Source organism: Mya arenaria, chromosome 6 (assembly GCF_026914265.1).
Source record: "Mya arenaria isolate MELC-2E11 chromosome 6, ASM2691426v1".
NCBI classification, from domain to species: domain Eukaryota; kingdom Metazoa; phylum Mollusca; class Bivalvia; order Myida; family Myidae; genus Mya; species Mya arenaria.
Window position 1 is genome coordinate 49,914,313 of NC_069127.1, and position 11,652 is coordinate 49,925,964.

Genomic DNA, 11,652 nt, shown 5'->3' on the forward strand with positions numbered 1-11,652 from the left:
GTTTTGAAAATGCATCTTTTACTTGGATTTTATAGCTTGTTATTACGAAATAAAGTATTGTGAATCAAACTAAGTGTTAGAGCTAAGCTATTGATGGCTGGAACCCTAAATGTTGATATGTGCTAAAATATATAGTCTTTGAAGTCCCAAATTTTGAAATGCGTTACAAACACGATTCAACAAAAGGCTGTTGCACAATCAATTGATTGACATAATCTTCGAGTATGTGTTATCTGCACCGGCATGGGCTTGCTCCCATCTTTTTTTAAAAATGCAATTGAAGTATAAAAGAAAATCAACCTGGTTACTATTATTTCTGCAAATTCAGTACCAAGGAGTAAAATAAATATAAGTGTTCAGATGCATTACGAGAAAAAAATATGTCTGGTGTTAAAACATGAGAGAGTCTCTTTAAACAGAAAAGTTTTGGCAGATAGTCAGTCAGATGATCATAATTGTATAAATAATAGCTTTTAAACGTCGTCATTCCTGTTCATCAGAGGTCGGATGATAAATATAATGCATAGCATCATCGCACTGGAGTACGAGAACGTTGTATACAGAGTATGTTTAAACTGAACATGCGTCTGTTTATTTCGATGTCCTAAAACGTTTAAACTGTTTAAAGGAACTATAACATTATGAAACAACAATTCTGATTACAGAAACTCATTGGCTCAATCTTTCCACATCCGCCCCTCCTTCAGAACAGAAATTGAATGGCTTAAAATGTTGGGCCGGGGTAGGTGTACTCCTCTAATTTACAGTCCGAAATAGGGCATTTTTATCTTAATATTGTATTTTCCCCGATATTGACTAAGAATGTATAAACGGACGACTGACCCCCCCCCCCACTGAATCTTCAATTGAGTACATGCATTAATACCGTCTCCATAGCCTATTGGTTAAGGCGTAGCCTATTGAAGTCGTAGTCGTGGGTTCATTCCATGGTCCATTTAGCTCGATCCCTTTGCCGCGTGATGCCTGCCTCTCGGTACTTTAAGGATGAAAGTGGTTTAGTGGTGTAGGTTTCTGCTTCTTACCCATGACTATGTGGGTTCGATCCCTACCAGGGCTACTATCTCATGGATGGCCTCTCAAAAATGACACAGTAACAGTTTCTAGCCAGGAAACGGACTAGAGAGTGATTTTATCAGCTAATCACCTTTAGCAAAATCGAGCTTGTTTATTTTAGTTAGATTTAACCAATGAAAGTTGTACCCCTTCATCGGTGCTTTGAAAAATAATTAAAGGACCCTGTTTGAAGCAAGTGCTTGCGCTTTCACGGGTAATCCTTGACCGAGTGGTCTTAAGGAATACATTCAGTGTTCTCTAACCTTAAAGTCGATTAAAATTTCAATATTATAACCAAGTACCACCAGGAAGTATCTTTGGAAAATGCAAAATTAAGCAAACAGTTTGATTTTTTAGATTTATTAGTGAAATATGCATTTTGATAAAACAGTTTTCTGAAAAGGAATAATAAAACTACACATCTGACGCAGTTGTATATAATAAAACTGCTTTAGATTACACACAAGTTGAAAATGCCGATGGTATACGCGAAATCAGGTAACAACTAACATCTTGCATTTGTTATTTTCTTCAATATTCTATCAATATTAAATCAATTAGCAATTATATGATGACATGTACATATCCCAACTTTTTTTTAACCCAGCAGCTGTAATACTGTGGAAATCTCCAACTGGTGATTTCTCCAACTTCTGTGTTCTCCAACTTCTGTATTCTCCAATTGGTGAATTTTATCAATATAAATTGACTGTGGAATTCTCCAATTGGAAATTTCTCCAATTGGAGAACCGTTTTTACAAAATCATAATTTTTGATTTTTTTTTAGATTTTAATAAAGTTAATAACTCTAGTACTCAAAACATAAATAGAAATGTAATTTTCTGTTCCAAATTGTAATATTTGATTTTTTTCAAATTGCTGATTTTTTCCCCCGTTTCGGCTCATATGGAAAATTCTCCAATTGGAGTTTGCCAAAACCCCGCGGGGGACCTAAAATCCAATTGGTGGCCAACGGGAGAAATCAATTTTGGAATTAAAATTTTCATATTACTTAAAACTTTTTTTTTAATTTTACTTAAAATATTTCTAATTTAATGGACAAACTTTCTATGTGTCGCTTTTGAAGTTGATATCTAAGATAATAAAAAAACTAAGTTTGCAAGTAAACCGGATTTGCAAACTTATACCGGATGCTGTTAAATATAATTTACAACATTCTTTCACGAAACTGATCAAATGATCACACCTATATAAGATTGAATATCCAAAAATTATAGAAAGGTAGATTTATTCGTGCATATAAAGGTCATAATATTAAACCAAATAGCACATGTAGTAATATCAAAGGCTATTTAACAAAGAATTAGCCTAAGGGATGATATCTATACTAAATCACATGAGCAAAAAAATATTTCTGACACATACGTTACTTAACAAACCCATAAAAGTTATTCAACTAATTGCCAATGGGGCAACTTTATCTGCAATAAGTCACCATAAGCCACCGTGAACCAGCCCTTCCTATTTTTAACAATAAGCTAATACACCTTGTGATCCCAAATCATAGACACTCCTTTAAGATAACCAAATTATCAATAAGTTGTTTACTGTACTGAGTTATAACCCCTGACAATCTGTTGGGATCCTAATAAATTTAAACCCATATGTGATATTTAAAGATTTAAACACTCAACTGTCAAAAAAGCAACCCTATATAAGATCGTATCATAACGTATATTTTTCAAAATACGCATTTCTGATAGCTGGATAGTCTCTTGAAAAAAAAACTTAATTGAATGTAAATCTTAATATTCATGTTTTTGCTAAATGAATGATAAAGCGATTTTTCTTGTGAATAATTTACATCAACTTGTAAATCATCCATATTTCGGAGAACATTGTGCAGCATTTCGTGTTTTATTATGTAACATGGGCATGCTACAGAAATAAGTTACTGTGAAATCATTAATGTTCGTGGGCATGAAATTTCGTGGTTTGCCGAAAAAAAAACAATTTCGTGGGTACTTGAATTCGTGGATTTTCATTTTTGAAAAAAAAATCGAAGATGCGATCGTCCTAGATCATCTGCATAATATCCACGCGCTGGCCCGTGATTTCCGTCTTCTACGTCACTCGGTTTATGACACTCGCTAATGTGGTAAGACATGCCAATTAGTGCATATACCCATGTCACTTATCGATTTAATTGGGAATAAAGAAAATAAATGAAGATGTACCCTGATCATAAATACAGATAGGGGAAGCCATTGAATGCCAATTAAGAATTTGCAAACGGTGAAAACACCGAAAAGGTGCGTATATTGTCACGTTCGGTGCTTAGTAACCTTCAATGTACTAGTAATCGATTAATTATTTCATTAAATAAAAAAAATCGAGTACAGACACTCATCACGCACATCTTGTAAACTTGGAGATTTTCATTAACAGCACACGTTTAAACACGTGCTTATAACTGTCATTTGCTGCATAAAACACATTTAATTGATTTGGTTCATTATTTGTTAAAGGCAGTTATAATATATTAACAGAATAATGATCGTAAGTTATACAGTGAGACAGGTTTTAACACTGTATACTGCGACCTCTGTAAATAATATACTAGAGTATGTACATAACAAGACAACTGAAAAAGTGAATAAAGGGTTTATATTTCGTGGGATCTTGAATTCGTGGATCACCCAACCCACGAAAACCACGAACATTAATGCCCCACGAACATTAATGATTTCACAGTAATACTTAATTCACGACGTTAATGAGAACTTTTGGAATCCACATGCTTAAGTCAAAAGACAACATACACAATTGTTTACTAATTTGAATTTTTTAAGTTATAATTATAGCCGTATGAGGAGAGTAATAGTGCATAGCAATTTAACGTGTTCAAAGAATGTATCTCCCAATTAATTATACTGAAATTGAACGAATGCACATGGACTTTACCGTAATTGGCAAAGATAGTGGTACACTTGTTGCTTTAGTAATTTCTGAACGTTTCTTAATGACTCAGAGACGAGAGAGGAGAACGGAAACAGTAACTTTTGATGTTCCATGATCAGTCATGGCCACTCCAAGCAAACAGAAGCACGACACTGCCAAACCCACACCTGCCTCACTTGGAATCAGCACAATGAAGCCCAAATTTCAGCAGTATGCGTTGCCGTCCAAACGACTAGACTCGTTTATAGAGGCGTCAGTGCCGTGGCCCGAAAGTTCACCTGTTAAGGTCGAAGACATGGTTGCGGCTGGGCTTGTCTATACAGGTACTTGTATTTCGTATGATTTTATATTATATCTAATGTCCTTTCAAAGTTAAACCAGTTGTATGTAGCCGTACACAACATTGCAGCTGATTCATTTTCTATTAAGTTTGTCTATGCCTACCCACTAGAGTTCAACAGTGCGTTCCGGATAATGGAGGAACCACGCGGAACAGGCAATTCATATTAGTTCCATGAGCTCGGATATCTTTTGTCTTTACCAGGTGTTGGCGATAGTGTTCGCTGCTACCACTGCGGTGGTGGTCTCCGGAACTGGGAGCCGGGAGACGTCCCAATGGAGCAGCACGCCAAGTGGTACCCGACCTGCCAACACGTCCTAATTACAAAGGGCAAAACATACATCCACAATGTTAAAGCTGGGGAAAACACTGAACAAAATTCAGCTAGAAGTTCTAAGGCAAGCATTTAAATTAAATGTATAAAACTGTTGTATTTTTATAATTGTGGTCGAATCGTAAGCCTCAGCGAGTTTTCTTTCTATGTCAACGACCAATAGCAATTTGTAATTGGCAGAAGAGAGTTAGTTATGCAAATATAATTTATAATATTCCGGATTAGCAGTTTTTCAAAACAGTTAGATGACTGTAGCCTGGCCGACTGTCTGATAATATAATTAAGTTGTGCAACTACATTAGACTATATATCTCCTTTTATGAAAAATAATCACTTGATTTATTTGACGTTTTATCTACATGTTTTTCTTCAGACACCGCCTAATTCACAGTCAAAAAAATATATTTTTAATTCTACATTTGTTTTCTTAGGTTAAACACTCATCGTCGGACAACTCGGCACAGCAACAACAACAAGAAGCCATGCAAGCCGCTGCCGAGTTCGGATATTCAGAGGAGAACATTAACATTGCAGCGTGTTTATTTCGAGAACGAAATGGTAACGGTAAAATGCTTTTGAGTTAGAGTTTCTTGAAATTCACCCTTATGCTTGTGTATACATGATTCAGTGGTCAATTTGATCAATGTTGATTTGAATTGTATTTTGAGACTTTGTGGTGAGAATATTGAGCCAACCAAAGTTCCTAAGGTATATTTTTGCAGAAGGGTAAATATCGTTTTTATTTAGGATCCTCAGACTTGTGTAATACATAAACAAAATATGAGTAGTACACATTTGAATTTTCCTCTGTGACCTTATGGTGAAGACCAAATTTACGGTTGAAAACCCTTTGTTTCAGGTGCCACCTCCAAGTTTAAAGGAGCTGATTTGGTGTCAATTTTGATGGAAATGGAAGACGACCCTGACCTTGCTTTGAATGCCAATGTTCTTGGTTCATGTTCGCCAACTAAGCCTTCAGACAATACAGAAATTGAAGGTACTACCTTGATGTTTAGAGATCACATGTAGCGCGGATAAAAGACATTGGATTATTAACCGCGTTATTCATACTAGAACTGAAAATGCAAACTCTTATTCAAATTCAATTGTTGTTTTTTTAATATTCATGATGCATTTAATGCTGCAGATGGATAACTCTTCACGGCTGTTTTATTTTCAGGTGACGATCTTCAAAGTCTTGTTCTTGAGAACGAAAACCTTAAAGCATTATTCAACTGTAAGATCTGCCTTGACAATCGCGCGGACGTTATCTTTCTCCCCTGTGGCCACATTGTCAGCTGTCCCCAGTGTGCTCCCGCCCTTGACATCTGTCCAGTCTGCAGCAAGTCGATCATGGGCCTGGTCAAGGCACAATTTGCAAACAAAAGAAATGATGTTGATAATGACTATACTGAATGTGGTAGATAGATAGATAGATACTTTTTATTACTCCATAAGTAAAGAGATTAACATATAAACAGATGAATAAGAAGAATATATACACACATCGATGATTTGATATACACGAACATCAAAATAGTTATATTTCAAATGGACATTACGAGAATTAAACATTTCGAGTAATCATTTATAAAACCAACATCTTCCATGCACATATAATTATTTACAGATAAGATATTCAGGTGTAGTCTTAATTGACAAAATATATTAACGATAATTATTCAGAGTTATCTTCTCATTATGTATTACAGACAATCTCTACGTGGCGCTTTCTGTGTAAAATACATTGTATCCATAAACACAACTTTGTGACTGTGTGTTTCTCCGATAAACTTGACAATTCATAATGTAACATTCAGTTTGTAGCAATACTTTAGAAAACGGGTATTTTTGATGTATGCCACAGTAAATGTGATTTGATGATGTTAAAATATTGTGAAAATACAAAATGATATAAACAATTGTGTTGTTCTATTTCTTGTTTTATACATAAAACAATTTTGATTGGGAAAAGTAAAGACAAACAGTACTACAATGTAGTTTGAATATTCTATAGCCCAATAAGTCGTGAAGCTTGCCTGTTATGGCTATGTCATTTGACGTCATCGGCTTCTGACGTCTTGCATTGGCTCACCTTAAGCAAACATCAAGTCAAATCAATGTACCTGAATGAATTCTTGCAAACTTGAGAAAACATAACGACGATGTATGCGATATGTGTGGATATACCGACTGCCTCATAAAGACGATGTATGCGATATGTGTGGATATACCGGCTGACTCATAACGACGATGTATAAGATATGTGTGGATATACCGGCTGCCTCATAACGACGATGTATGCGATATGTGTGGATATACCGGCTGCCTCATAACGACGGTGTATAAGATATGTGTGGATATACCGGCTGCCTCATAACGACGATGTATGCGATATGTGTGGATATACCGGCTGCCTCATAACGACGATGGATATACCGGCTGCCTCATAACGACGATGTATGCGATATGTGTGGATATACCGGCTGCCTCATAACGACGATGGATATACCGGCTGCCTCATAACGACGATGTATGCGATATGTGTGGATATACCGGCTGCCTCATATCGACGATGGATATACCGACTGCCTCATAACGACGATGTATGCGATATGTGTGGATATACCGGCTGCCTCATAACGACGATGTATGCGATATGTGTGGATATACCGACTGCCTCATAACGACGATGTATGCGATATGTGTGGATATACCGGCTGCCTCATAACGACGATGTATGCGATATGTGTGGATATACCGGCTGCCTCATATCGACGATGGATATACCGGCTGCCTCATAACGACGATGTATGCGATATGTGTGGATATACCGGCTGCCTCATATCGACAATGGATATACCGACTGCCTCATAACGACGATGTATGCGATATGTGTGGATATACCAGCTGCCTCATTCCGACGTTGTATGTTTTATGTACAGTATCTACGTATTTTAAGGAATATTGACTTGCTATGAACCAAGTATACATGCCTTGTCGATGTTGTAAATATGTAGCTTTCGGTTGTCATAAAACAATGTACACCAATCGACGGATTTCGACCGAAAAATATGGAGCGAGCGGATAGTTATTAATTTTACTACAACACCATCAGCCATTTTTAAAAAAAAAAAAATTATAGTAAAATTTCTTCATCCGATGTAAAATCATGAAAATTGTTGCACGCTGAAGTTTATTGTATATTAAGAATAAAAGGAATGAGGTGTAATACAAAATAGGAGTTTGTTCTCTCTTTTAAGTATTATTTTAAGGAACACCTCACAATGTTCTCATTTCTATTATTGTAGCAGTCATTCACGGTTTTTGCGGTGTTTGAACCAGATTATATCAGATTAATTTTTGGTTTCAAAATTTTGGTTCAAAATAAGAGCGGTCGCTTAAAACGAATGAATGGATATTTGTTTGGCATTTTTATGGGATTAAATGTGAACATTAATCCGACAAACGAAATATAAAATCAATGTGGCTTGATTTTGGACCGACAGAAGTCTGATGCCTTTTCTGATAGGCCTATGTCATCTAGTTGGTGACTAGATCAATTACTTGGTACGTTACTCAAAACGTTACCCGTTACGCAACACGGTCTATTACTTAGTAAGTTACTTAAAGGGTAACCGTATACGCATCTCGGTATATTACTTGGTACGCTACTCAGTACGCTACCGTGTACGTCATTCGGTTCACTACTTGGTACGTTACTCAGAACGTTACCGGGTACGTTACTCGGTCCATTCCTTCGTATGTTAGATGGTACTTTTACCGGTACGTTACTCTGTACGTTTTCCGTATATTTTGTAACGTTTCCCGCTGCGTTACTCCGTACGTTTCGGTATGCTACCCTGTACGTTACTCCGTCCGTTTTTCGGTACGTTAACCGGTTATATACTCGGTCCATTAGTTGGTATGTTATTCTGTATGGTACGCTATTCGGTACGTTACCTAGTACGTAACTAGGCACTCTACTCGCTATGTTACTCTTCCCATTTCCCGGGAGGTTACAAGGTTTGTTACTCGGTCAGTACTATGTACGTTACTCGGTACATTACTCGGTACGTTACTCGGTACGTAACTTGATACGTTACTCGGTACGTTACTTAATCTGTTATTTGGTACGTTTCTTGGCACGTTACTCGGGGTGTTGCTTGGTACGTTACTAGTTATGTTTCTATGAGCCGAATTCAGAACAACCACCCTCACTCACACTCAATGAGTTAATCCTCTGTAATCACATAACGGTCCAGATATTTTCGAGTGAAAAGTATATCCTTATTCACAGGTGTGAGTGACACTCAAGTGTTTTTCGTGAGTGGGACATTTGTGAGTGTTCGGCTAGGCCACTTGAACAGCGCTCGAGGATTGGTTGTGAATACGAATTGAAAGACTGTGAGGGATAAATGTTCATGACAAGTAGAAAAGGTGAAATATATCAAATTTTGGAACAAATAAGAGACAACCTCGCTCCCAGAACATATTAAAGAGACCGTGATAATCCATTGAAGTACGTGTGCTTCAAAAACGTTGCCTTCTATAGAAATCAAATATTCAAAAGGATGTATCATGCATTTGTTTTTTTTCGTAATGATCTTGAACGCCCAGCAAACTTAATGGTTGCGTTTCATCGATGGCTGCAAGAACATACAGCTAACTGTACGTGAAGTTAGCAGCCTAGCGGCGTGAACTTGGCGGACAACGGCCTAAATTTGTTCTCTATTTCAAAGTTATTGTTTATGCGTTTAATTGGGAAATATGATAAACCAATGTTTTTATTCGTACATAATCATAGCGGTCTTAAATTGTTTTCCACATTAAAGCATGTTTATATGAGTTTTCCTCTAAAAAAATGCTGAAATAACGTTTTTCTATGCAAAATTCATCACGCTGGGGCGATTTTCTTTTTTAAAAAGTCGATCAAGCATTCCGACGGCCTAGTGTGGCGTGTAGTTAGCGGCCTAGTGGCCTAAAATTCCCAAAATACTCAATCCACCAGCTCCGAAAAAGTGGTAAAAGCTGATATTCGCTAAAGGATGTAGATTTATGAATAACATTTAATTTATCATTGTTTTGGAAAATAACTCATATCAAATGCTTTGAAATAGGCAACAATTTTAGGCCGCTAGGCACATTAGGCAGCTAGGCCACCAGGCCGCTAACTATACGCCGCTAAGCCTCTAGACTTTACGTACACGGTTTTACGCAATGCTCATGTTCATTTCAGATCGTTGTCAAAGAATTGATATGTATTTCCAGCCGATACTCAGTTGGATCATCATCATCATCATCATCATCATCATCATCATCATCATCATCATGATTGGTTGATTCATTCGCTAATTTTATCCATGTGATATTTTAAATTAAGTGTTTTCAACTTTCATATTTTTTTCAAACGTCAAAGACCGGTTTATGCATACTACAAAAGCAAGTGTATATACCAATACATATTTAAGTCATGTGATACAATGGAAAGCGGATACATATTTCAAACAACAACAAAAACAACAACATGCATTTAAACGCATTTTGCAACAGTTATTTACAATTCAAAACGTTTATTTTTATTAACCAAATGTTTAGTTTCAGAATAACAATAATTGTCATTTGTTTGTCGCCATATCTACCAATAAGGTACTCAAATCGCAAGTAAAGATATGCTTACTGTAGCCATAGCCATAGTCAAACAGGTAATCTGCTATGATCATGAAAACATACATGTATTTGTACTGTATTGATCACTTGATGAAGTAGAGTGTTAGCGAGGCGTGTGAATACGAACAGATCACTTGAGTGTCACTCCTCTTATTTCACTCAAGTCATCACTTGAGTGTCTCTTACGGGAATGTGGTTGGAGTGTGAGTGAGAGTGGATGTTCTGAATTCGGCCCTGTGACCTTTACTTGGTTCGTTACTCGGTACGTTACTCAGTCCGTTACTCGGTACGTTACTCAGTCCGTTACCTGGTACGTTACTCGTCCGTTACTTGAAACGTTACTAGGTACGTTGCTATGTCCGTTATTTGGTACGTTACACGGTACGTTACAAAGTCAGCTACTTTGTACGCTACTCGGTACGTTACTCGGTCCGATACTTGTTACGTGAGTCGGTACGTCCCCGGTCCGTTACTTGGTACGCCACTCGGCCAGGTACTTTACTGAGTTAGTTACTTGGTACGTTACTCTGTATGTTACCCGATACGTTATCCGGCCCGTTACTTGGGACGTTACCCGGTTACTTAGTCAGTTACTTATTACGTTACTTGGTCCGTTACTTGTTACGTAACTAGGTACGCTAGTCAGTGCGTTACTCGGTTCTTTACTTAGTTAGTTACTTGGTACGTTACACGGTTTGTTACCCGGTATGTTACTTAGTCAGTTACATAGTATGTTGCTCGATTTGTTACTCGGTCAGTTACTTGGTACGATAGTCAAGTCAAGTCAAGTCAAGTCAACAGTTTATTGAGTAATTAAAGGCCACTGGCCCAAAATACATAACATACAAGAAAGGCACGAGTTGTGTCAGGGTAATTAATCGATACAAGCAAAGTGTAAATAAAAATCATGATTACTTCCCCTTAACCATTAATGTTTGGAAGGAAATGGTATACATAATAAGCTAGTTTTTGTAAATCTTCATATTGATTTGTGTTTAATAACCTATAATAATCTTCTAATTCAGTACCATTAGAATACCAATTAAATGAAAATTGCGTTCGTATATCATTATATTTACAACATATAAAGAATGCATGGTATTCACAGTCTAAAATAAAAATGTTAATATTATCTAGACAAAACCGACAAACGCGTTCTTCTCTTGGGATATTATTATGCCTACCAGTTTCAATTAACAATTTATGATTTGGACATCTAAATTTGCTAAAAGCTAATTTGTGTTTGTAAGGTATGTCTAAAGATAAATAGCATTCCACATTAAGCAAAGTTTTGTATTCTTTATAATGAAAA

At 36.6% G+C, this 11,652-nt stretch overlaps 1 protein-coding gene across 4 annotated transcripts; it reads left to right on the forward strand.

Annotated features, from left to right (window-relative positions):
* Positions 1-1,363: 1,363 nt before the first annotated feature.
* LOC128238819 (E3 ubiquitin-protein ligase XIAP-like) lies at positions 1,364-6,592 on the forward strand. 4 transcript variants are annotated; one of them, XM_052955082.1, is made up of 6 exons: positions 1,364-1,572; positions 4,067-4,319; positions 4,541-4,734; positions 5,102-5,234; positions 5,530-5,667; positions 5,851-6,592. In XM_052955082.1, exons 2-6 carry the CDS (start codon positions 4,118-4,120, stop codon positions 6,096-6,098), a joined length of 915 nt encoding a protein of 304 aa, XP_052811042.1. In that variant the 5' UTR covers positions 1,364-1,572; positions 4,067-4,117; the 3' UTR covers positions 6,099-6,592. The 4 variants fall into 4 exon arrangements, with proteins under 4 accessions (XP_052811042.1, XP_052811043.1, XP_052811041.1 ...); XM_052955083.1 differs by lacking the exon at positions 1,364-1,572 and adding an exon at positions 2,801-2,833; XM_052955081.1 differs by lacking the exon at positions 1,364-1,572 and having other exon boundaries at positions 3,773-4,319.
* Positions 6,593-11,652: the final 5,060 nt, after the last annotated feature.